Raw genomic sequence first — 27,390 nt, 5'->3', positions numbered from 1 at the left:
CTAATGACATAACTTAGAAATTACTGTTATAGGCTGGGAGTATGAATCAACCTGCCAACGCCCACATTCAGCAGAGAAGCAATTACAGAAGCCAGACCTTCCACCTTCTGCACCCAATAAAGAACTCTGGTCCATACTCCCAGAGGGGTAAATGTTAGAGAAAGATGACCAGAGGGCCTGGAACTCTTAAGTTCATCAAAGCCCAGAGAGAGAAGAAGGGAAGAAAAAAAAAGACACTCTGAAGTAGTAGGTATAGGAATTGGGTGGTAAGTGCAGCAGGTTAAGCGCAGGTGGCGCAAAGCACAAGGACTGGCCTAAGGATCCTGGTTCAAGCCCCGGCTCCCCACCTGCAGGGGAGTCGCTTCACAGGTGGTGAAGCAGGTCGGCAGGTGTCTCTCTTTCTCTCCCCTTCTCTGTCTTACCCTCCTCTCTCCATTTCTCTCTGTGAAAAAAAAAAAGTAGTAGGTGTGACTTAGAAAGGAAGAGAAGGCAGGACCATAGAAAAGAAAAAAGGGGGGTAAATTTATGTAACTATAGATAGATAGAAATAAGCCAACCCGCGCAAGGTCCTAGGTTCGAGCCCCCCAGGCCCACCTGTAGGGGGAAAACTTCAAAAGTGGTGAAGCAGGGCCGCTCTCTTTCTCTCTCCCTCTCTATCACCCTCTTTCCTCTCAATTTCTGACTGTCTCTATCCAGCAAATAAAGATTAACCCATATCTGTGATCTTGGAAGAACTAATGCAGTTTCCAATGGAGGGAATGGGGACACAGAACTCTAGTGGTGGGAAAGGTGTGAAATTACACCCCCGTTGTCTTCTAGTTTTGTAAATCAATATTGAATCACTAATAAAAATTTTTAAAAAATTACTGTGATGGGACAGGTAGATAGCACAATGGGTATGCAAAGACTCTAGTGCCTGAGGTCCCAGGTTACTCTCCCTACACCATAAGCCAGAGCTGAGCAGTGCTTTGGTGATACATAAATAAATCAAATAAAAATAACAATAATAAAACAAAACAAATTACTGTTAATAATTTTACTATCTTGTTAATTCCTCTTTCTCCTCAACTCAGGTGACTGAAAAATTACATCATTCTTCATTAGAATTCCCTCCAGCAAAGAGCATATAATAGAACAAGGAATTCAGCCAGGAGACAGATGATCAGCAGCCACATAATGCCAGAGCTACTGTCCAGCTCGCTTTATACTGGGAGACATGGCAGCTCAGAAAACGGGCTTTTCCTTCTAATTCTGAATGCCTGATTCACCTGCTACATCGATTAGTTAGACCATTATGCTCACTATCTGGTGATATAGAAATAAGGTTTTATGAACAAGACTCAATACAGCGCTAAGGGGCAGAGGGGGCAGAACAATGATGTGTTGCTTAGCAACAAGAATAACAGCACTGAACATGTGCACAGCTGGAAGGCTGCAGTGGAGACTGACGAGCAAATAATTGACAGCAACTGGCGTGATAGGAGAGATCCGACTTCGCTGAGGAGCTGAGGAGCGTGTGACCCTTGAATGCCAATCTTTTAATCGGGAATAGTGGTCTGCTGAGATTCCATCTTCAGCACTGCTGGCTACTTTACTTTTGCTTCTGAGAGAGTCACAATGAGTCCTTTTTTTTAACGCAGTCCTGAAATGCTCACTATTTTAATGTATAGTTTACTATACCTAAATTAAGATTGTGAATTAGACTCTCTGCAAGATCTCAGAAAAGACACGACTCCCTGTGAATAGTGATCAGAAACAACGTTCTGGGAACCTTTGGAAGGTAGTCACAGCCAAGGAGGACCGCTAGTCCGACCAGTGCATCTCGATCCAAGCCCAGCTTCTGCTTGATGGATGACATTGTGTAACAGTCGACATGTGGGTCCTGGAAGGAAGCACAGGCTCGTTGACAGCTTCATTTCCAAAAGAATCAACATTTCTATACTAAACACTCTTTAAAATTCAGTTTTCTTTAATTACTTATTGCTGTAAGTTTACAAAGCAATACCCTGAGCAGAATTTCCATAGACTCTAACATTTCAATATTAAAAGGAAATTCAGTTTCAAAAATGGCTAATACTATAGTAATCATGTGTGTGTGTGCGCGCGCACGCGTGTGCGGTCTTATTATGTTGGGTGTCTACAAAAGTACATTTCACCTCACAAAGTTAAACAATGAAAAATGGATATGAGAAAGTTAACATTTCCTATAACTGCATCACCTAAAGTTACTTATTGTCAACAGCATGATGAATATATTCTTTTTTTTTTATTTTTAAACATTCTTATTTATTTATTTATTCATTCATTCATTCCCTTTTGTTGCCCTTGTTGTTTTATTGTTGTAGTTATTATTGTTGTTATTGACATCATCATCGTTGGATAGGACAGAGCGAAATGGAGAGAGAAGGGGAAGACAGAGAAGGGAGAGAAAGACAGACACCTGCAGACCTGCTTCACCGCCTGTGAAGCGACTCCCCTGCAGGTGGGGAGCCAGGGATTGAACCAGGATCTTTACACCGGTCCTTGCGCTTCGCGCCACGTGCGCTACCTCCTGACTCCCATATTTTCTTTTTTTATATAAATATATTTTTAGTTCAGAAACCTACACACATACATAGGGATATATCTATCCATAAAAAGAAATATATATATATATATTTTTTTCTTTTTTAGCGGAACACTGCTTAGCTCTGGCTTATGATGGTACTAGGAATTGAACCTGGAACCTCAGAATCTCAGGTATGAGAGTCTGTTTGCATAACCATTATGTCTTCCCCACCCAATTACTCATATTTTCAAGTGACAATAGGATAAAATTTATTTTACAAACTAAGCTACCTGGATGGATATTCTTAAGATCAATAATGTATTCCTTTATGATGACTGTTTTCTGATATATTAAAAACAGTTACAATGTGTACATGTGACAGACAGTTGCATATTTTATGTTAAATGGACACTTAGGAAGTGTGTCTCAGTAAGAACATTATTAACACTCAATTGAGAATTAAAATTGACAAGTTGATCAATCCTGGCTTTCATCCTCCCTTGCCTAGTCTTTGAACACTTAATAACCAAAACACCCATTAGTGGTACCTCCCCTCGTTAAGAACCTAGTTGCACTTAGTCACTCCTTATTAACGTACATTTGGATGTTTATCAATTTTAAGTAATTAATAGCAATGCTACAGTTAACATCCCTGCGAATTTGGAGCTGTTTTTAATGGAATGTTACCAAAAGTGAAAATTCTGAGTCAAAGCAATTAAATCCTATATTCAAGTTCGCAGTATGTGATTGAAATCAACTCAGAATTACGCTAGTCCTAAATCAAACTCCGAAGGCAAGAATACCACAATTCAAAGAGAAGGGCTATGGGCAAAGCTATTTTGTATAATACAAAATTTTTATTTCTCACTTGCTTTGTTCCAGGTATGAAGGCATTGTCTATGGTTATTTAATCATTTACAAACGCCTTTCAAAAGGGTCACCTTTGGGAGTTCGGAGGTAGTACAGCGGGTTAAGAGCACGTGGCGTGAAGCGCAAGGGCCGGCTTGAGGACCCCGGTTTGAGCCCCGGGCTCCCCACCTGCAGGGGAGTCGCTTCACAGGTGGTGAAGCAGGTCTGCAGGTGTCTGTCTTTCTCTCCCCCTCTGTCTTCCCCATCTCTCTCTGTCCTACCCAACAATGACAATATCAATAACTACAACAACAACAACAAAACAGCAAGGGCAACAAAAGGGAAAATAAATAAATAAATATATAAAAAAAAGGTCACCTTTAAAACAAGTGCTGAAAAAGAGTAAGAAGAGCTACCTTGGTGTTCATAGTGAAGTTCCTGTAGACGGTCTGGGCTCCGTACAGGAAGGCGTCTCCGTCGTTGGTGAGACAGGCGTCCACACGGCCACTGGCATTGAGGTATGCACACATGGCTTCCGCCTCCCCAGCGGCTCGGACCCAGGGAATCCCCAAGATTTCCAGCATATCGAGGCACTGAAAAGGAAGCGTGGATGCGAAAGCTCTAAGGACATCTGCAGCCTAAGTTTTTTTTTTTTTCCGATGTTTGACTCCTTTAATACAAAGCGCTAATATAGCCGCTAGGGCGTTTTAGGAATCATGATACTTCACAAACAGCTGTAAACCTGGATTATGTTGTTCAGTTTCCTTGAAAATTGTCACTGAGAATTTGGTAGGTGTCGTGCTGAATCTATCGATCACTTTGGGATGATCTTTATCCTTCCAACTCTTGACTAAGGACGTTCTTCCATTTTTTTTCATGCTGCCTGCCGTTACTCTTCACAAGGCCTGGCAATCGTCATTGTACAGGTCCTTGTACCTCCTTTGCTAGCTTCACGCCGAGTTATTTTATTTATTTATTTTTTTTGGGGGGGTGGTTTAACTGGAACTGGAATTGCTTTCTTCTACTCCTTTTCCTGTGATACTGCTGGCAAACTTTTTGGTAAGAGAGTAAAAGTTATTGATGTCATTGTTATTGGATAGGACAGAGAGAAATGGAGAGAGGAGGGGAGACAGAGAGGGGGAAAGAAAGACAGACACCTGCAGACCTGCTTCACCGCCTGGGAAGCGACTCCCCTGCAGGTGGGGAGCCGGGGGCTCAAACTCGAACCGGGATCCTGACACTGGTCCTTGCGCTTTGTGCCACATGTGCTTAACCCGCTGCACTACCGCCGGGCTCCCTATTTATTAATTTTTGAGTGCTCATCTTTTAGGCAAAGGTATCAAGATACAGACAGTAAAATTTTTTGTCTGGGTTTACTTCAGGATAATGTGGGGGTGAGGGGATGAGTGGAGGGTAGAAAAAACAAGAGCTGATAATTGTTTGAGATTGATGATGGGTTACTTTAATACCAATTTTTTTTTTTTAATTTTCTGTTACGGAAAATTGAAAGTTTTATTTTTTGTCATCACCAGAGCTTCACCTCTCCATGTTAAATGTTTCGTACATAAAGGGAAACACACATACACACCAGCACTACAGCTCCCAGGTGTGTGATGGTGTTTCCATGCGCATGCGGGATGCTGCGGACTGTACCTGGCTTACACACAAGCCAGTACCGGTGAGCTGTCACGTAGGCCTGCAAAACGCAACACTTGAATGTCAATTAAGGGAACTAATTTGGTGCTGAGGGTGCTTTGCAGACAGCTATTCTAGAGAGAGGAGAAACTGTCGCCCTGTGTCAACAATTATACTGTAAACCATTAGCCCCCAACAAAATGATTCGAAGAATATAGAAAGTTAAAAAATAAACAAAAAAGCAGTCCACACTCAATTTTTAGGGAAAAAAAAAAAAGACTGCTCAGCTCTTATTGCTTTGTTCAATATATATATATATATATATATATATTTTACATATCAAAGATTTACTTATTAATAAATAAGAATGAGCCAAGTAACTGCTCTGGAACATGCTGTGTTGGGGGATCAATCTCAGGACATTATGCTGGAAAATCGGGTTCTATACCACTGAGCAACTTCCCAGGACACATAGCTTGCCATGTTTTTTTTTTTTCCTAATATTAAAAAAAAATATTTATTGGATATAGACAGAGAGAAATTGAGAGGTGAGGGGGAGATCCAGAGACACCTGGAGCCCAGCTTCGGATCATGAAGCTTTCCCCCTGCAGATGGGGGATGGGAGTCTGAACCGTGGAAACACAGGCACTCAGCTGGCTGTGCCATCACCTGGTCTGGACTTCTGTTTAAATTTGTACGTATTTATTTTTTATGAGACAGACAGAGAAATAAGAGCATTGTTGGCCTTATGTGGTGCCAGGAATCAGCCTGGATTCTCAGACCCACAAAGTTATGTGCTCGATCCTCTAAGCCACCTTTCTGGCTGCTGGCACTACTGTAAAATACTGTTTATTTAACCACACTGCTATTTAAATTCATGACACTGTAGCCATTCTTCTTGCATGATGGTCAAGTCAATGAGTTTAACTATGCTATTATTAATTTAAAAGCTGTTACTATGTAATTTAAGCTCGAAGTCTTAGTATCTTTTCTTTCTTTCTTTAAAAAATTTAGCAGTTTGGCAGAACTCTTTTCCGTATAAATTTTAAAGACATCTTCAATAAAACAAATCCAATTATAAAGAAGACTAAGGCAAGCATAAACCTACATAAAGGGAAACACACACATACACACCAGCACTAAAGCTGGAAGGTGTGTGATGGTATTCCAGGACCAAATTAAAAAGCTTCTGCACAGCAAAAGAAACTACTACCCAAACAAAGAGACCCCTCACATAATGGGAGAAGATCTTTACATGCCATACATCAGACAAGAGTTTAATAACCAAAATATGCGAAGAGCTTACCAAAAGCTTACCAAACTCAACAACAAGAAAACAATCCCATCCAAAAATGGGGAGAGGACATGAACAGAATAGTCACCACAGAAGAGATCCAAAAGGCTGAGAAACACATGAAAAAAATGCTCCAAGTCTTTGATTGTCAGAAAAATGCAAATCAAGGCAACAATGAGATACCACTTCACTCCTGTGAGAATGTCATACATCAGAAAAGGTAACAGCAGCAAATGCTGGAGAAGTTGTGGGGTCCTGCACTGCTGGTGGGAATTTCAATTAGTCCAACCAGAGCAATCTGGAGAACTCTCAGAAGGCTAGAAATGGACCTACCCTATGATCCTGCAATTCCTCTCCTGGGGATATATCCTAAGGAACCAAACACACCCATCCAAAAAGATCTGTGTACACATATGTTCTTGGCAGCACAATTTGTAACAGCCAAAACTTGGAAGCAACTCATGTGTCCAACAACAGATGAGTGGCTGAGCAAGTTGTGGTCTATATACAGAATGGAATACTACTCAGCTATTAAAAATGGTGACTTCACCACTGTCAGCCCATCTTGGATGGAGCTTGAAGAAATCATGTTAAGAGAAATAAGTTAGAAACAGAAGGATGAATATGGGATGATCTCAGTCACAGGCAGAAGTTGAAAAACAAGGTCAAAACAGAAAACACTAAGCAGAACTTGGACTGGAGTTGGTGTATTACACTAAAGTAAAAGTCTCTGGGGTGGGTGGGGGCCAGAGTTCAGGGCCTGGAACAGATGGCAGAGGACCTAGTGGGAGTTGTATTATTGTGTGGAAAACTGAGAAATGTCATGCATTTACAAACTATTGTATTCACTGTCAACTGTAAAACATTAATCCCCCAATAAAGAAATAATAAAAAAAATTGGTAATGATAAAAAAAAAAAAGATGAAGGGCTGGGGAGATAGCATAATGGTCATGCAAAAACAGTGACATCTGAGGTACCAAAGGTCCCAGGTTCAATCCCTAGCACTACCATAAGGCTGAGTTGAGCAGTGCTCTGATAGAAATCAAACAAAGCTCCAGGAGAGAGAGCATATGTTCACAGGTATCCATAAACTAGGGCAAATATATACCTGAAAGCAGTTAATACACTAGAGTTTGCAATGAGTACCCCCCAACACTTCATCTCCACTATTCCAACCTTTGGGTCCATGATTCTTCAACAATTTGTTTGGCTTTGTATGTTAACTCTCTTTTCAGCCACCAGGTTCCAGATGCCATCAGGATGCCAGCCAGGCTTCCCTGGACTGAAGACCCCACCAATGCGTCCTGGAGCTCCGCTTCCCCAGAGACCCACCCTACTATAGAAAGAGAGAGACAGGCTGGGAGTCTGGACTGACCAGTCAACACCCATGTTCAGCGGGGAAGCAATTCCAGAAGCCAGACCTTCCACCTTCTGCACCCCACAATGACCCTGGGTCCATGCTCCCAGAGGGATAGAGAACAGGAAACCTAGTGCGGAGGGGATGGGATATGGAGATTGGGTGGCGGGAATTGTGTGGAGTTGTACCCCTCCCCATCCTATGATTTTGTTAATCTATCCTTTCTTAAATAAATAAATTAATTTAAAAAAAAAAGAAAGAAATCAAACAAAACAGAAGAGCACAGAGCCTCACTGTGGCATATGCGGTGCCAGAAACCGGATCTGGGATCTCAGCACTCCAGCCTAGCATCCACCTGCTGCAGCGGCTCCTGGGGTGCAGTATTCCCCCACTTTCCTCAGGCCAGCTCCTCTGGAAAATGAAATGAAATGCTGTCTTTTGTCAAATCAGAGGAGTCAGTTGCTGACATGCTCCAAGGCAGCCCAGGGTCCTTCCAGCATGTTTCTATCAGCTGCTTGTTGCACGAATCACCCTGAGGTTTACGTTATGAGTATAATAATATGGCTGAGTGGCCTGTAGAGTGCACTCCTTGTCCTCTGACACCCTGTCACTGAGGAATGCTGGGTAGGGTGAGGAAGACGGCTATCCCTGTGTACTGATAAGACAGGACACGTCCTCACAGATGCATCGCTGAATGATAAAGGCACTGTGTGAACACAGCAGTGTCACTACACAAACCTGCCTGGCGTCACTTGGCACACACCTTTGTCTTCAGAGAAAGTTTACCAAGGTCACGTGGGGTGTCATTTGCCACTGACCTCTATGTCACTGAGTGGCGTGGGACTGTGTTTTACTTCTACCTCCTAGAGGCTGACAGAATCAACTTTTCTGTTTGTTTGCTTTGGTTTAATGATGAACTGTTTTCCCTGCTAGGTTGCGGAATAAAACTCCTCTCAGCTATGCCCAAGGTGAACAAGGTTCAAAAAGACTGGTCACTATGTTGTAAAAAGGATGCCTTTTGGAAAGCTGGCTGAGGGATTATTTTCTCTTGGTCTTACATTTTGAGAGATTGGTTTACTTAGTCAGATAGGGGAGGAAAAGAGAGCTCAGGGCACGCCCTTGTGCTGGAGGTTAACTGAACGCAACGCTAGAGAAGCTCCTTTTTTTACAAAATACTTTTGTGTGTGTGTGTTAGATAGAAACAGAGAGAAATTGAGAGGGGATCGAGAGACAGGGAGAGAGAAAGAGAAAGAGAAGGAGACTGTGATACTGCTTCACCACTTGTGAAACCTCCCCCCTGGAGGTGGGTGTCGGCATTCACGCGGGGTGACACCAGCAGGAAGGCTAATCCGACCGTCTCTCTCTCTCTCGCTTGCTTAAGGGACGACATGAAGCAGAGACACCGGGGAGAAATGATGTGCTCTCAAATCTCGTTTATTAGCAGGTGGACATGAGTTTAAATAGAAAACCAAACAAAGGACATTTTTCAAATATGTCAGGAATTACAGGTTTCTTAAAGGTCAGCTTGTCCCTATGGTAGGGGGCTGGTTATGACAGGAATTTGATGAGATACATGAAGGTCAAGATAATCAGTCTCCTGATGCAGGCATTTAATTACCCAGAGGCTGTTTGAGAGAATAGGGGTTGAACCAGCTAAGGCAAGATAGAGAGAAGATAAGCAAGGTTTGATGCAAATTGAGGACATCAAAGGGCACTGCTAGGAGTGTGTGATAAGGTGTGTTCTCTGTGATCAGAAGGTGAGGTGAACTCTGAGTAAATGAATCTTAAAGTAGGTAGCCATGTGGCCTGCAGTTAATGGAGAGAGGTATTGAGGTTTCTGTGGGCTTGAGAGTCAAGAAGGGAAGAATTTAGTCTGAGAGACGGTTTCTCCCCTTTGCTCACCTCGGTTGAGAGACTAACAAGAGGGTATCTTCTCAGACCTCCATCCAAGGATGGGGGGAGTTCTCCCTAAGCTCTATCAAGCTTACACATAGCCCCAAAGGTGGGGACTGGGGGCTTGAACCTCGGTCCTTGTGCTTTGTAACATGACTGCTCAAGCAAGTACACCACCACCTGGCCCCGTGAGGCACTTGTATGCAACCCACTCAGGGCTGGAGAACTTTAGGGGAGCTAGTTTTTCTAAAGATAATACCTTATGGGGCCGGGAGGTGGCACACCTGGTTGAGTGCACACCATACAATGTGCAAGGACTGGGGTTTAAGCCCCCGGTCCCCACCTGCAGGGGGGAAGCTTTGCGAGTGGTTAAGCAGGGTAGCAGGTGTCTGTCTATCACCCCCTTCTCTCTTGATTTCTGGCTGTCGCTATTCAATTAATTAATAAAAAGAAAAATTTTTAAAGAAGATAATACCTTATTGTTTCTACCTTCTTCTAGATAAAAACTATTTGCTCATAATAAACAAGAAAGCCTGAAAGCTATTTTAGGGGCTTAAGAGTGGGTGTACCTGGTAGAAAGAACGTAATACTATGCTTAAGGACCTAAGTCAAGCTCCCTGCAGGAGGACAGTTTACGGATGCCCCCCATTTCTCTCTGTCAGAAAAGAAAGAAAAGGCAAGGGCCCTAGAAGCAGCGGGGTCGCCTTGCTAACACCAATCCCCAGTGGTAATGCTAGTGCCTCCCCCCACCCCCAACACAAGTTATTTTAGATTCTTTTGCTATCTGTGACTCAAACTCTTCAAAATCTAGCGATCAATGTTTGTGGAGTGGGCTGTCCTTTTCTGCGTCTTAAGTGTCTCTCATCTGGGATGGAGGCAGTGCTGGACAAAGACTATTTTGTGCTTTTCATGTTTACAGGCATAAGTTGACAGTGGAGCAGAGAAGAATACCTAGGAAATGAGACTGCAGAAATATGAAAAGGAAAAATGGCAGCAGTGAGCTGACAAACAATACGAATACCACAATTATGGCAACAAACAAACAGCAATAGAACAATTTTCTCAGGAGATGATTTTGCTTTGTACTGGGTACTTACTGCCCTGAGCGTGTGGGTCGTAGTATTTCTAGGAGCTGATTATACAAGGAATAATCAGAATCAGTTCAAATAATTTCCTCAGTGCCTGATAGTCATTAAAGTAGAATAGCCATTAATTGAAAAATAATAATAAAAAAAAACATGAATAGGCATTAGGAAATTGAGTTTTAGGATAAAACGGTTATTAGTCATGTAATGTCTTTTAAAAGGAATGAAGCTAGGGGGTCAGGCAGTAGCAGAGCGGGTTAAGAGCACATGGTGCAAAGCTCAAAGACAGGTATAAGGATCCCAGTTCCAGCCTCCGGCTCCCCAACTGCAGGAAGGTCACTGAGCAGTGAAGCAGGTCTGCAGGTGTCGATCTTTCTCTCCCCATCTCTGTCTTCCACTCCACTTTCCATTTCTCTCTGTCCTATCCAACAACAATGATATCAATAAAAGCAATAATAATAATAACCACAACGATAAAAAGAAAAACCAAGGGCAACAAAAGGGGAAAAATAGCCTCCAGGAGCAGTGGATTTGTGGTGCATGCAGGCACTGAGCCCTAGCAATAACCCTGGAGGCAAGAAAAAAAAAAGAAATGAAGCTCTTAGACCAGGGAGATAGCTGAGTCTTATTAGATATCAGTTTACATGCAAAAAGCCTCAGAAGACACAAGTTCAGTCCCTAGAGCCCCTTTATACCAAGGCTAAGCACCCACATAGTCAACGACTGCCACCTCTCCAGATTCAAAGGAGGTCTCGAAACTTTACATCAGGCTCAACCCGACGCTGTTGACTGGCTACGGAAGAAGGGCAAACGCTAGAAGAAGAAGAAGGAGAAGAAAAAGCAATGTTCTGCCCTTCCCCTCTCTGTCTATATTCTCTCTCCCTCTCTCTCTTCCTCACATAATAGGTCCTAAAAAAGTTTACAAAGAAACTTTAAAAAAACATGAAAACTTCAACCTACGTTTAGAAGACATATAAATTAAAAGCAAATCTGACAAAAACTTTATAGTCTGAATAAGAATCAACTTGAATGAGAGGAAAAATAAATTAAAGCATCAATCAAGATGGCTGGGGAAATAGCTCAGCTTGTTGGAGTACAGAATTTGCATACCTGAGACATCAGAGGCCACAGGTTCAAGCCCTGGTATTCCCTTCCTTCCCCCGCCCCCAGCCCCCAAATCATTTTAGACAGTGGATTGCAGTGCAGCTGTTGCGACATGGGTACAGTCTCTCAACTCCTTACAATTGATGTCTGCCAAACCCTGTCACCTCCAACATGAGATCTCTCCCCCTATCAGGCACTAGGATAAAAGGCCTGCTCCATCCACCTGTATCCCCCGCCTCCTGTCATGTGCTTTGTTTTGGTGCAGTTCACCACATCCACTCTTAAGTTTTACCTTCTATATAAACGCCCTTTCTGTCCTTGTTTCTTAAGTTCGACCTGTTAGTGAATTCACCCCTGGTATCTATCACCTTATGTCAGAGCTAAGCAATGCTCTGGGTTCTCTTCCTCTTCTCTGTGATAAGTAAACTTTTTTAAACATCAAGCAAGAGATAAGTGGGATTAAAACTGAATTATTTCACCTGGCCATTAAAAGAGCAACACATTAAGTGTATATTCTATGCAATATATTTAGATGTCTTTGTTTCTGCATGTTAAGTACTGCAAACAGAAGCCTCCTCCATCCAGTGTACTTGTGAGTTCATTAAAATTGCTCTTCTCATGTTTTTATAAAGATTTATAAAGACAGAATTCGCTGTTACAACAAAAAAGAGAGCTCAAAAGCCAAGGGATGGATCTTGACCCTTAGACATACAAGTCTTGTTTTTTTGTGTTTTTTTTTTTTTTTTTTTTGACCAGAGCATTCACAACTCTGGCTTATTATGGTGCTGGGGACTGAACCTGGGACCTTTGGGTGAAAGCTCTTTTGCATAACTATTGTGTTATCTCCCAGGCCCTAGACAGGAAAAACTTGTGCTCAGATGCCTTGAGTTACATCCTTGGCCAGTGCTTTTCTCATTTCTAGACTGATGGAAAGTGCTTGTCGGGAGTCAGGTGGTAGCACAGCTGATTAAGCACATGTGGCGTGAAGTGCAAGGACCGGTACCAGTGTAAGGATCCCGGTTTGAGCCCCGGCCCCCCACCTGCAGGGGAGTGCCTTCACAGGCAGTGAAGCAGGTCTGCAGGTGTCTATCTTTCTCTTCCCCTCTCTGTCTTCCTCTCCTCTCTCCATTTCTCTCTGTCCTATCCAACAATGACGCTATCAATAACAACAACAACAATAACTGCAACAATAATAAAAAACAAGGGCAACAAAAAGGGGAAAATAAATATAAAAAAAGTTAAAAAAAAAAGTGCCTGTCAAGAACTATAGAATCACACTTCAATTGGCCTATCCATCCCACTTTGGGCAGCTTCTTTTTACATTCCCAAACCTCCAGAAAAAGCGACACACCCACATATACACAAGTATCTTAACTTCACACACAACAGAGAACTGAAAAGTACAGGATTGCAAGGAATGGTTTTTACAATTTCCTACATGCTGACAATTATGACAAATCGTGACTTTGAGTAGAATATGGCAAAAGGGGAATATCTGAGTATGACATGTTAAATAAAAAGTCCGGGGTAAATTTTAATTGTGTACATTTAAAGCAAGTTTCCAATAAATATGCACTTGAAGAGGGACAAAGTAACAGTAGGTCTGATTTAATCATATATGCATGTTTATATTTTATAGAGAGACAGAGAGAGAGAGAGAGAGAGAGAGAAAGAAAGGAAGAAAGAAAGAAGAATGAATTCAAGAGACCACAGCACTGAAGCTTCCTTCAATGTGGTGGAAGACAGACTTGAAGCTGAGTCACACACGCAGCAAAGTAGCACACTATGCAAGCCCGCTATTTCGCTGGCCCTTGATGTATTTCCACATATTTTCTTAACATGATTTCTCCTAAGATTCATAAGCACACCTAGCATTTTTTACATAGTATTTATGCTATGATATATAACAAGTAATTAAAAAGAAAAATCACAAATCACCAAGGAGACCAAGCATGTGCTCTTTATATGAACTACCGTTAATCCTGAGTGAGTGAAGTATGAATTAATGAAATCCGAACTGAAACTGTCAGAAAGGGTAATGTATATTGACTGATTTAGATATATGACTTTCACCACATTATCGGCAAAGTTTTATTATTCCCATTTCTTAATGGAGAAAATGAGACAAACACAATTTTTTTCTTTTTTTTGCCTCCTGGGTTATTGCTGGGGCTGGGTGCCTGCACCACGAATCCACTGCTCCCAGAAGCCTTTTTTTTCCCTTTTGCTGCCCTTGTTGTTGTGGTTATTATTATTGTTGTTATTGATGTCATTGTTGTTGGATAGGACAGAGAGAAATGGAGAGAGGTGGGGAAGACAGAGAGCCTGTGAAGCGACTACTCTGGAGGTGGGGAGCCGGGGGCTCAAACTGGGATCCTTATGCCGGTCTCTGTGCTTTGCAGCACGCGCGCTTAATGGGCTGCGCTACCGCCCAGTCATCAACACAGATTAAATTTTATGCTCAGAATATCTAGATTCTAGAATCAGGATCTTAGCTGGTCAGTTTAATTCCAAAACACAAATTCTCTTTTAGGCACACTGATCTCTCTGTAGTAGATCCAGTGATTAGAAGTAGTAACTAACCTCCGTTAGCAGAGTAAAATCCTCTCTTTAGCGCAGATCACAAGTAAGCAAACAGGTCTGAATGCTCACCTCTCTTTTTTTTTTTTTTTTTAAATTTTTCTTTTTAATTTTTATTTTTTTAATATTTTATTTTATTTCTTTATTCCCTTTTGTTGCCCTTGTTGTTTTTTATTGTTGTAGTCGTCGTTGTTGGATAGGACAGAGAGAAATGGAGAGAGGAGGGGAAGACAGAGAGGAGGAGAGAAAGACAGACACCTGTTTCACCGCCTGTGAAACGACTCCCTTGCAGGTGGGGAGCCGGGGTTCGAACCGGGATCCTTATGCCGGTCCTTGTGCTTTGCACCATGTGCGCTTAACCTGCTGCGCTACAGCCCGACTCCCGCTCACCTCTCTTAAGACTGACGTAAAGCGGGACCTCCCTGTTTTCTGAGGCTGGGCTTTATGCGAAGGCCCATATCGAACCTCATTCCTCTTCCTTATGACGTCAGCCTTCAGCTTGGGGGCTTCTCCTTCCATGACAAACACCAGTTGCACATCCATAAGCGTTAAACAGGAGATACGAAAAAACAAATTCCTGTGTATAAAAATAACATGTTATCATCATAAAAAGTCCACATAGCAGGATTACATTGTGCTACAATCACCAAACTTGCACGAAAATGTGCACGGGACATTTTCTTTCCAATAAAGATTTTATTTTAAGTGGGATGGGAAATGATGGACCTTTTATTTTTTAAATTTCCTTCTCCCCACTTTTGTTGCCCTTGTTTTTTTTTTTATTGTTGTAGTTATTATTGTTGTTACTGATGTCATTGTTGGATAAGACAGAGAGAAATGGAGAGAGGAGGGGATGACAGAGAGGGGGAGAGAAAGACAGACACCTGCAGACCTGTTTCACCACCGGTGAAAGGACTGCCCCTTGCAGGTGGGGAGCCGGGGGCTCGAACCCGGACCTTTACCACGGTCCTTGCGCTGCACCCCATGTGCGCTTAACCCGCTGCGCTACCACCCAACCCCCTGCGATGGACTTTATAACCAAAGGAAATTTATTATTATTCTAATCGCTATGTGGAAATGGTATGGAAGAGAAAGGAGTTACAATGACAGGGAGGAAAAATAGTGGCTATGTTTCAGCAGGACTGTTGAGGGACGTTTGTAGATACCAGGTAAATGCTGGAAGTACAACTAGCAGAAGTTCTGATGAACTGGGTGTGAGGCGGGGCAGGACAGGGAGGCAACAGCACCCAGATGTCTAGTCACTGAAGCATTATAGTGGACACACTAAGCAGGTGGATGTGTGTATCTGGAGTACAAAGGTAAAGATTATTTAAGTCCTGGACCCTGGGCCCCAAAAAACACACCTAGATTAGACGTCTGAGCTTCCTTCACCCTAAGGTCCCTACACTCATCTGCTCTATTCCTGTTCTTTGGCTCCTGTTTATTGAACATTCTCTCCTGCTTTCTGTTTGCAGTCAACTGCTCTACCACTGAGCGATAGCCCCTACCTGCTTTATGTCTTACCTCCTGTCAGCCACCAAGTTGCAGATGCTAATATGATTTTTATCCTGACTGCCCTGGGCAAACAACCCCACCAATGTGTCCTGGAGCCCCACCTCTCTAGAGCCCTGCCCGACTACGGAAAGACAGAAACAGGCTGGGAGTATGGATCCACCTGCCAAGGGCCATGTCCAGTGGAGAAGCAATTACAGAAGCCAGACCTCCCACCTTCTGCACCCCAAAAAGAATTTTTGTCCATAGTCCCAAGGGGAATGTGACACGGAAGGATATTTGGAAACAGTAATAGGTGTAAGTGTGATTTAGAAAGGAAGTGATATAGAACCATCGAAGTGAGTAAAATGGGCCAAAAAAAAAAAATTAAATATACAACCCATATCTGTGACCTGGGAACACAGAACTCTGGTGATGGGAACAGTGTGGAATTATACCCCTATTATCTTATAATTTTATACAGCAATATTAATTCACTGATAAAAAAATTAAAAAAACAAGATAATGAAAACCTGTTGTGAATTGTCAATATAAAGGTGGCAGATATATTGAACAGATAAGCTTGTACATTTTCAGTGACCAAAATGTAAAACAACAACAAAACGCGTTGAGTGGAAACAAGACCAAGACGTCAACTGCATATACACTTCGACATTTCTAGTCTAAGAACCCCAAGCATACCTGAGGTGAGGCTTCACAACTGTTCCGATCATCTTTTTGACGGTCTGGGCTTCACATACCCAGAGGCTCAGATCCACCGCGATGGTTTTCCCTCTGAGACTATGTAAGTGGACATGCTGCTTTACTGGATCCAAAATTTGCCACAAGTCTTTCACTCCCATCTGTTGTTCTTGAAACACACTCTTCAGAACAGGAATTCAAACAACTTATTATGAGGTGGTGTAGGGTAATTCACAAGTAGAGGCATTTCTTTGATTAGTCAGCTTTTTGGAATTAATCAAAAAACACCCAAATAGTTGGCAATTGACTAACTGGTTACAGAAATACTGATGCAACGAATGTATTAAAGCTATGTACAAAAAAAAAAGTGGTCTGGGAGACGAAACGGTGGATAAAGCATTGGCCTCTCAAGCATGAGGTCCCAAGTTCAATCCCCAGCAGCACATGTACAGAGTGATATCTGGCTCTATCATTCTTCCTGAATAAGTAAATAAATAAAATCTTTTAAAAAAAACTTTCAGCATAAAAGGAAAAACAAAACACCAAAACTATGCACAAGTAGCAGCATGCTAAGTGTGGCCTTAAAAATCTGCCTATGTCACAAGCCATGGGATTCTGCAAACTGCCGGGACCAGTTATTATTAAAGTGCACATGCCCTTCCTTCCTCACCCATCCCTCTGTTTTCTTTTCCACTGTCCTCTTTAACAGTAGTCAAAATAATAATTTTTTTCAGTTACATGATATTCAAATTTGAAAACTAAATTTTTTTTTTTTAAATCACCCCTCGAAGTGGCAGTAACTGCCTTTGTCCCAGCTATTGACAGGAACCAGCAAGTGTTGAGATGAGCACAAACTCAGGAACGTCTTCTTGAGAGTTCTCTCTCTTGTCGGCGTGTCTAATGGATAACGTTAAGGCCTCTATGAGACTTGGGGGGGAGGAGCAAGTCAGTGGGCAAACAAGCAAACTTAAGACAAACCAGTGAAGGGAAACTGGCAGAAAAGTGGGGCTGGGAGAAATGGACTCGAGCTGGAGGAAGATGGGATCCATCTTTTTCTCAAGAACACTGACCTTTTGAATTGCGAGGTCACATACGTTCCCTGAGGAATCTTTTACTTTAACGACCAGCTGTGGTGCTACTAGCTAAAGGAAATGAGTATTTAACTACTTTCTTTTTAAAATGCTTATTGATTTAATTTAATAGGTCAGAGAAAAATTGAGAGGAGAGATGGGAGATAGAAAGGCAGAGTGAGACACCAGCAGCATTGTTTTACTGCTCAGGAAGCTTCTCCCACCCCTGCCGTGCAGGTGGGTACGGGGGCGGGGGGGGGGGGTTGAACCCAGGCCTCTGTGTGCTCAACCCGGTGCACCACCACTCAGCCCCCTTAAGCCATTTTCAGTGTATATAACATTTTAAAAACAAAATGGCTAAAGTTCAGCTATTATAACCAGCTCTTAGCATTTTTCCTATCGGCTGATCTCTTTCTTCATTCAGTGTCTATTTTGCTCTTATTTTCCTTTGTTATTATTTGATAAAAACATTCTGTAGCATTTGCAGTAAACATTCAATCTGACTATAAAAATGTAATTAAAATATTCTGGATAGGGAGTTGGGTAGTAGCACAGCGGGTTAAGTGCATGTGGCGCAAAGCCCAAGGACCAGCATAAGGATCCTGGGTCGAGCCCCTGGCTCCCCACCTGCAGGGGAGTCGCTTCACAGGTGGTGAAGCAGGTCTGCAGGTGTCTGTCTTTCTTTCGCTCTATCTTCCCCTCCTCTCTCCATTTCTCTCTGTCCTATCCAACAATGACGACATCAATAACAACAGTAAAAACTACAACAACATTGCAAAAACAACAAAGGCAACAAAAAGGAAAATAAATAAATATAAAAAATTTTAAAAAAATGCTGACAGTATCACTGTCACTTTCTCTACGCCAGTTCCTAATCTTGGCTTTATAATGGGCCAGCGTCCTCAATGAATACTATTTGTGCACTCATTATTATGAAGAACTCACAAATACTCACTAATATGTCACATTACACAGGGGAACATACAAAGTAGGAATACAAAGAAGAAAGCACGAGGTAGCTGGTGGCAGAAGACCACTTCTTTTTTTTTTTTTTTAAATTTTTTTTTTATTTATTTTCCCTTTTGTTGCCCTTGCCTTTTTATTGTTGTTGTAGTTATTATTGTTGTTGTTATTGATGTCGTCATTGTTAGATAGGACAGAGAGAAATGGAGAGAGGAGGGGAAGATAGAGAAGGGGAGAGAAAGACAGACACCTGCAGATCTGCTTCACCACCTGTGAAGCGACTCCCCTGCAGGTGGGGAGCCGGGGGCTCAAACCAGGATCCTTACTCGGGTCCTTGCGCTTTGCGCCACGTGCGCTTAACCCTCTGCGCCACCGCCCGACTCCCAGAAGACCACTTCTAACAAGGTCTGGCTTCACATCCAGGAAGTCCCACTGGCAGGACGTTATAGCAGATTCTGAGTTAGTTTTCTCTCTCTGTTAATGTGAATGCTTACGGTTAATTCTGGCAAAAGAGTAGGGATATATGTATATGTATATGTATATATATGTGTATTTCCCCTGAGGCAATATGATGAAGGCAAATAAGTTTTTCAAGTATTCATCACTCAGACATGCAAAATTCCAACATCACATTTGAGATGAAAGTTCTGCCTAGCAGTTTTGCTTTTCTCTGTGGGTGTGACAAACTGAGTACTGGGGTGAATTTCCAGTGAAGGAAGCTATGCAGTTCTTCTTTCAGGAGACACATCATCATACCTAATAAATAAACTGACTGCATTTAAAGATGAGCTGAAAAGACCTACAAATTTTAAATATCTCTTCTAGGAATTTCAGATATGTTCATAGGTATGTGTGTGTGTGTGTGTGTGTGTGTGTGTGTGTGTGTGTGTGTGTGTGTGTGTGTGCAAACCCATCTATAAGAACGCTGTTCACAGTAGCATGAATATTTTTAATAAGATACTGAGGAGAACCAAGTGTCCATCAGAAAAGGATGCTGATAATCTCATATGCGGTAAAGAAAATAAATCTTAAGACACGGGGAAAAGAAATCTCATTTAAAGACTGGTACCCACAGCTGTGTCACCGAAGTGGTAGCACTGATAGCAGAGCTAGTAGACTAGGTAGAAAAGAGCAGGTGGAACATCTGGGGAGCATAGTACAAGTACCCATCTTGCTAGACAGCTCATCTGCAAGACAGCTCAGATGTGCCAACCCCAGAAGGAAACTCCAGTAATCCACAGAGGGCGGAGGGTGCTAGCAAGCAAATGAGATGCCTCCCCAAACTCCAAGTGGGCTGTGGTCCAGCACATCCTGACGAAAGCGGGATGTTTGAGCAGCTGAGAACTTGGGAGCAAGCGCAGCAAGGAAGACCTGGCCTCACAAAGCGGCCTCGGCGTCTTCTTTCTACTGTTATTATGCTAAAACCGCATCATTGTTACTGTTACTACTGTTGTTATACTAAAACCTCCTGCCACCGTGGGGCTTTCCTTCTTCCCCAAAGTAGCTTTAAAAGGCCCTGTAGCTGACACTGACCCTGTCTCTGTGGAGTGAGCCCTCCCTTTCTTTGAGAGTCTGATGACTTACTAAATCTGTAAGGAAGCTCTTTGCTTCAAATCTCTGTGTGGCACTTGGACTGTTCGCCAGCTGTCGCCGGAACCGTAGAGGCTGAAGTCTCCCCTGGTCCTGCGTGCCCAGTGGCAGAACAAGACTCAGCAACGTCTTCTCAGCACGTCTGTTTTGGCCTCTTCTTCTTATTAAAATGTGAGCAGATAGACTACAGCACTGTACCAGCAGCTATTTAAACCAAACCTGCAAAATGAAAGAAAAGTACGACAGAATTATGTGTTGGTTCCCAGGAAGTAAAATTTAAGTTCTCATCACTGAGGGGAAAAAGGTTCTCTTCTTCACTTTTTCTTAGTTGATGATATTTTTCCAGAGGGAGAACGTCTCTTTCACTACCAATCTTTCTAGTCACTGTATTTTAAAATCTATCTCGAAGCGTTTTAGACCACTTTAGTACCTGTAACCTAAAATACCCTTGTATCTACTTAAGTGAGTTTTGAGTTTCTCAAGCGCACTCCTATAAAGTAGTCATGCTCTGGCTATGTTGTCCTTACACACAGAAGAGTTGCCTTTACTGTGAAGCAAGCTTCTTCCCTGATTTTCTCTGAAAGGAACCAAGGGGATGCCATTCCGGGAGTTATTCACCATGACCGGGCCCTGTGAACCCCTTTCCTCTTGGTAAGCTACCATTAGTGAATTTCTATTACAGCCTTTTCAATTACTTTGAAGACCTTATTGGGGCTGGGCGGTGGTGCACCTGGTTGAGCGCACATGTTACAATGTCCAAGGACGTCGGTTTGAGCCTCCGGTCCCCACTCCCAAGGGGGAAAGTTTTGGGAGTGGTGAAGCAGGGCTGCAGGTCTCTCTGTCTCTCTCCCTCTCTATCATTCTCTTCCTTCTCAATTTCTGGCTAGCTCTAGCCAATAAACAAAGATAATAAAAAAAATCTTTTTAAAGTTCTTTTCTATTTAAAAAAAAGACCTTAAATATAGCCTTTACTACTTTTCACTAAAGATTCATAAACTAGAACTATGCCAAGTCAGAATATTTAGATGGGGGATGGTCATGGGAATTGGAAAGAGAGCACGAAACACTTCCAGAGAGGAAACCTTCCAGAGTCAGTAACAGACAGACTATAAAAGAGAAGACAGCACTGCCCAGCTCAGACTCTGACTTACCATCTCCTGGGAAATTTGAGCCTGGGACTTTGGACCCTCAGGCATGGCAGTCTCTTTGCATAACGATTATGCTATCTAGCCCCACCCTGCACTTTCTCTCTCCAATGTGACTTATCCCACATCATCGGGCAACTCCTGACTAAACCACCGAATGCCCTATTTTACCTTAGCTTGGACATCTAATCCGCATCTAAGTCTTGATGTAGCTTCTCTCACCTGTCCTCAAAACTGCTTCACTCCCTCCAGGTCTTCCCCAAGCACTCGGTGACTCCTGCATGATTCTTTTGACTTTGCTCTCCAAGAGCATTTCCTGTCTTCAAGATAAAGCCAGAGTCTCAAATCCCAACAGCCCTCCCGTTGCGCTGACGAGGTATGTCTGAGGGCATCAGCTCCCCAGCTGGAATCCCTCCTTCTTCCTGTCATCGTCACTTCCAAACAATCATTCTCCTCACAGGAGTCAGAGTAATACCTTCAAAACTTCAAAGCTTTAATATTCATTTTTCACCTGCAGTCTGGGAGGTGACACAGCGGCAGTAGCAACCCACAGGCCTTGCAAGCATGAGGCCCTAGGTTGGGAAGCAGGCACTGCATGAGGCAGCTATGCCTGGTTCTCTTTTTCTTTCACTGGTAAGTAGAAATCACAAAACAAAACCACCATTCTGGTAATGGGTGGTACATTTCCTTAAAAGGTACAGAACTTTCATTAGTCACATGCTAATTCGCTGCATTTGTGGTGCTATCTTTTGGCCAGCTAAAAAATTGAAAGAAAAAAGTAATGTAGAATTATATAGGGGTTCTAAATGCAATATATTCTCTTAACAGGCTATTTTAGGACTCAATCGGTAGAGCTACCATCTAAGTTGTTCAGTAAAATGACTACGATATAAAAGCCAAGCATAAAGACACAAAATCACACATCACAAAAAGTTAAGGTTTCAGTCTAACTTTTCAATAACAGAAAATTTAGAACACATTCAGATTAAGAACCATTTAAGGAACTCCCTGTGCTAAGTACTAAGTTGTTTACATGTCCCTTCTGAAAATCACTCCAAGAAGCAGCACATTAAAAGACGACCTCAATGGTTCTCAAAAGGCAGGATTACCTAATATATTTTATTTACCAATGTCATGTCTTAACAACACAGTTAATCCAAAATGTCCATTCCCATGGTATGCTGTTTCCCATGGCTTGGCTCTTTTCCTCAGCTCTTCCTTCCACTGATTTAATAGTAAGTATCAAGATGGAAGCAGCAGACAAAGTTTCAAAAAAGAACAGAATGCAGCGGATTTTGAAGCTCTTCAAGAGTGGCTACATACACCCAAAAGGAATAGATTGGTCTGGCATGAGGTCATGAATCCCATGGGCGTATCTGAAATGAGCTGGGCATTAAGGAAAATTGAACAGACCTAAAACTCTGTATCATTCGGTCTTGTTTATTTTATGCTTTCCAAGTACTAGGAGAACCCGTTTTGCTAATAATCACAAAGAAGGAAGAGCTCTCTATTATAAAAAAAAAAAACCCAGGAGCCACAAAGAGGCTGAAAAGTTTAACTACAGGGAGTCCAGCGGTAGCGCAGTGGGTTAAGCGCACGTGGCGCAAAGCCCAAGGACGGGTGTAAGGATCCCAGATCGAGCCCCGGCTCGCCACCTGCAGGGGAGTCGCTTCACATGCTGTGAAGCAGGTCTGCAGGTGTCTGTCTTTCTCTTACCCTCTCTGTCTCCCCCTCCTCTCTCCATTTCTCTCTGTCCTATCCAACAACGACGACATCAACAACAATAATAACTACAACAACAATGAAAAACAAGGGCAGCAAAAAGGGAAAAATAAATATAAAAATTTAAAAAAAGTTTAACTACAGAAAAGGCAAAAATTTGCTGTATTGTAAAACTCACCCCACGCATTGGCAAAAGGAAAAAAATTACAGAAACGGGACCAGAATGGTCAATACTGGAGCTCAGAGGTGGTGCCCTGGGAGCTCATTAAACGATTCTTAATGAAGAATGTCTTCTCAATTATCTGGTAGTTAAAAGTTAGGGTGAAACTAAGTTTTTGTGATGTGGGCTTCTGTGTCTTTACGCTTGTCTTTTATAATGTGGTCATTTTACCGACATTTATCCGCTCATGCTATCAATACACATCACATACAGTAAGAATCTCTTAGCATTCACAATGCTTAATTAACGGAACAAACACAAGTGACTGATAGTCAGAATCCTCCACAGTGATTAAGTTTATAACTCATTAGTGGCTTCAATTTAGTTAAAGGACACTGGACTTGGGGGAAAACAAAACAAAAACCAAAAAACAACCTAGGACATTTTAATCTCAGATATACTGAGTAATTCCACTAATGTGCTGCATGACCTTGGGAAGATACTCAACCTCTCTCCAAAATAAGAAGTATTCAACCAGATGAATATATATACATTTACCGTGTATTTTGGTAGCTTGATATTAGAGAAAAAAAAATGTCACTCTGTATCAGCTACTATTGCTTGACACAGAGAACATGAATTTCTAGTTTAAGGAAAGAGCCCAAGACTCCACTTGAGGTTAAAACAGAAACAAGTCCTTTGATGTAACCATATGGTGCTCATAAATTCTAAAACTTCCTTCAAAGCTAATAAGCTTTTATTGGTTAATTATAAAACTGAATGAGGTGAGAAAAACACAGAACCTTGCTAATTCTAATGAATCAAATTAAAAATACTTTTAAAAAGAGTTTGATTTATGGAGAAACACATGTCATTATTCCAGTAGTTTTCCAATTGTTAGCGCAGCTTAACAAAATATTAGAAACATTGTTTGAAATAAAAATTGGGAAATAACATTTTCAAATTCATAATTTCCATTTCAACTGTACTTTCCTATGAAAACTGTTAAGATGCAAAGCTTATTTCTGCTAAAATTTCAGAATTATATATGGCTTGCCATATCATTTTACTAATTGATGAAATTTAACTTCCTCAGTTTTATTTTCATATAAATTTGGCTTAACCCAATACTTGGCCAATCACCCACACTTAACTTGTTATCAATGCTAACCAAATGTCTACTAAATATCAGGAACTCTTGAATAAACTGGAGATCAAATAGCTATAAAGCTCTAAATTTAAGGACCTTAACAGGATGAGACCAGAGATGATAAAAGAACTGTAACTATGTGACAAGTGCAGGTATGTCTAGAAGGGGTGACTTTTGGGAATCCCTAAGAAAAATGTTCACACGCCTAAGCTTCCTTGACATCTCAGCAGAAACCTCCCAAGTGAGATCCTACAATTCAACAAGAAGGTCATTTCGGTAAGATTGTTAGTGCTTTTGTCAAGTCTGATTAAGGCATACTTTTCTTTCTTCTTCTTTTTTATTAGTGATATAATACTGACTTGCAAAATTATAAGAATAACAGGGGCATAATAATTCCACACCGTTCCCACCACCAGAGTTCTGTGTCCCTGTTCCCTCCACTGGACACTGCAGTGGTTCCCCAAGGTCACAGACAGGAGCTGACTATTTCTGTATCTATGTATTTCTGTATTTATGTATTTCTGTATGTATATTTATATACATTTTGGAGCATATTTTTCAATGTGGGAAGGACTAAAATAGGATTCTGACATAAACTTGATTTTTTTCTTTTTGTTTATTTGCTATTTACCAGAGCGCTGCTCAGTTCCAGCTTATGGTGATGCTGGGGATTGTAGCTGGGACGTCAGCCTTAGAGAAAGTCTTTTTGCGCAATAACCATTATATGCCTTCTCCCAGGGCCTACAGCTGATTATCTTTAGAAATCAAAAGTGTATCTTTGGCGGAAATAAATCCAGAGGTTTGACATCCACTCATGGGGGCGGGGAGGGAAGCGGACGAAATAGGGAGGCGCTCAAAGCCACACCTTCTACTTAGAAGGGAAGGAAGGTTTCAGATTAGAAGGCGACTTGGTCAGACCGAGTCAGGTGAAGATTGGTGCAGACAGAAGAGGCGTGGAGTCGGTTCAGGTCGGGTTGTGAGCTGAGAGCTGCCAAAGACCTTTAACATCGTATAGCTACGGTGGGGTGGGGATATTTGCAAAGCACCAAGCTCGCAGGAGGGTGGGGGGTGGGGGGTGGCATTAGGCTGCCAGGAGGCTTAGGAGTGAGGCCAGGAAGCGCCAGGCAGGCAGGGCTTGGGGGCTGGCCTGCTGACCTTGGGAGGAGGCTGGGGGCCCTGAGGAGGTGGGGACACCAGGATGGGGACTCTACACAGATGGGGACACCAAGGCTGGGGGGGGGGGGGCCCTAAGGAGCTGGGGGAGCCTACACAGATGGGTGTCACCAGGCCGGGTGACCCTGAGGATGTGGGGTCACCAGGGCAAGGGCCCTGCAGAGCTGGGGGAACCTACACAGATGGGTGTCACCAGGCTGGGGGACCCTGAGGATGTGGGGTCACCAGGGTGGGGACCCTGCAGAGATGGGGGACGCCAGGCTGGGGGCCCTGCAGAGGTGGGGGAGCCTACACAGATGGGGACCACCAGGCTGGGGGGGGGGCATGAAGAGGTGGGGACACCAGGCTGGGGGCCCTGCAGAGCTGGGGGAGCCTACAAAGATGGGTGTCACCAGGCTGGGGGACCCTGAGGATGTGGGGTCACCAGGGCAGGGCCCTGCAGAGATGGGGACCCCAGGCTGGGTGCTGGTAGGCCCTATCATGCGTTTGCTTTTTTGTTTTTTTCCCCTGCAAAGGGAGCCTGGGTCACCCCGATGGCCGCAGAGCTCGCCCCGGTGGCCCTCGGCACTGTCTGGAGGACCCACCCGGACCCCCTCCGTCACTTACCCTTTGGGCCCAGACCCCAAAACGCAGTGCTGCCTCCAAGTCTCTGAATATTCTCTTCTCCAATATTAAAAAAAAAAAAAAAAAAAAAAAGGAACAGGAAGTTGTCTCTCTCTCTCTTTTTTTTTGTTCCTCCAAAGGGTGGCCCTTGGGACTTGGCGCTCAGGCCCGAGGAGTTGCAGGAAGCACTTCATACTCGGCGCCACCTCCGCGGTCCCGCCCCTTCCGGGAAGTGCCGTCACCACGCCCCGCCCACCGGGCTTCCCCGTCCCCCTCCGGCCCGCGGTGCGCATGCGTGGAGCTGTCGCCCGGAGTCTCCGGGCGCTCTTGGCGTTCACTGACGTCACCTTGCCCGCCCCCCTCCAGTCCCGCGGTCGCTGATCAGACACCCGGGAGCACTTCCGGCCCCTCCTCTTTGACCGAAGTGGCGCGAAATCTGCGGAGCGCGCAGGCGCGGGCGGAGTCGCGGCGGGGGCGGGGCGCAGGCGCGGAGCGGCCCGCGGAGGGCGGCGGGCGGCGGGTCCTGCTTCTGCGCCGCGCGCGCGCTTTTCCGTGGTCAACGGCGGCCGCCGAGGCCGAGACGCCCCCGAGACGCCCCCCGAGCAGCCTGAGCGGCCGGCCGTGCCGCCGCGGCCCCGCCGATCGGGTTCCCCTGGCAGACGCGGACTGGGAGGTAGGTGGGCGCCGCTCCCCCGCCCCGGGCTGTGCGCGACCCCTGCCCGCGGGAGGCGGCGGCTCGGCTCGGCTCGGCTCGGCTCGGTGGCCCGGCGGCGGCGGACTTGCTTCGGCGCCTTCCCCGGCCCGCGGCCCCCGCAGGGCTCCGCCACCCCGCAACCCGGGGCTCCGGCGGGGACCCCCAGGAGGAAGCACCCCCGCGACGGGCACCCCACCCGGGACAGACACCCCCCCGGACGGACAACCACCCCTGGGATGTGCACCCTCCCCCCCGACAGACACGCACCCGGACGGACAACCACCCCTGGGACGTGCACCCCCCGACAGACAACCATACGGACCGACAACCACCCCTGGGACGTGCAGCCTCCTCCCCCTCGACAGACACCCACCCGGACGGACAACCACCGCTGCACGTGCACCCCCCGGGACAGACACCCCCCCCCGGACAGACAACCACCGCTGGGACGTGCACCCTCCCCCCCCCAGACAGACACCCCCCCCCCGACGGACAACCCCCTCTGGGACGTGCACTCCCCCGCCCCGGGACAGACACCCACCCGGACAGACAACCACCTCTGGGACGTGCACCCCCCCCCG

General features: G+C 44.1%; 1 protein-coding gene across 1 annotated transcript in view; it reads right to left on the bottom strand.

Annotated features, from left to right (window-relative positions):
* Positions 1-26,336, bottom strand: part of GEN1 (GEN1 Holliday junction 5' flap endonuclease) — a 48,193-nt gene extending 21,857 nt beyond the window's left edge. The window contains exons 1-6 of the mRNA XM_060188413.1: positions 26,119-26,336; positions 20,157-20,381; positions 16,540-16,721; positions 14,737-14,923; positions 3,814-3,990; positions 1,772-1,882 (exon numbers count right to left, since the gene is read on the bottom strand). Of these exons, the coding sequence (XP_060044396.1) occupies positions 1,772-1,882; positions 3,814-3,990; positions 14,737-14,923; positions 16,540-16,700 (636 nt within the window). The 5' untranslated portion in view covers positions 16,701-16,721; positions 20,157-20,381; positions 26,119-26,336. The remainder of the gene's footprint in view (positions 1-1,771; positions 1,883-3,813; positions 3,991-14,736; positions 14,924-16,539; positions 16,722-20,156; positions 20,382-26,118) is intronic.
* Positions 26,337-27,390: the final 1,054 nt, after the last annotated feature.

The sequence above is a fragment of the Erinaceus europaeus genome, chromosome 3 (genome assembly GCF_950295315.1).
Source record: "Erinaceus europaeus chromosome 3, mEriEur2.1, whole genome shotgun sequence".
Taxonomy (NCBI): domain Eukaryota; kingdom Metazoa; phylum Chordata; class Mammalia; order Eulipotyphla; family Erinaceidae; genus Erinaceus; species Erinaceus europaeus.
Note: the sequence above shows the minus strand (reverse complement) of the source record. Positions and strands in the feature narration are given on the sequence as shown.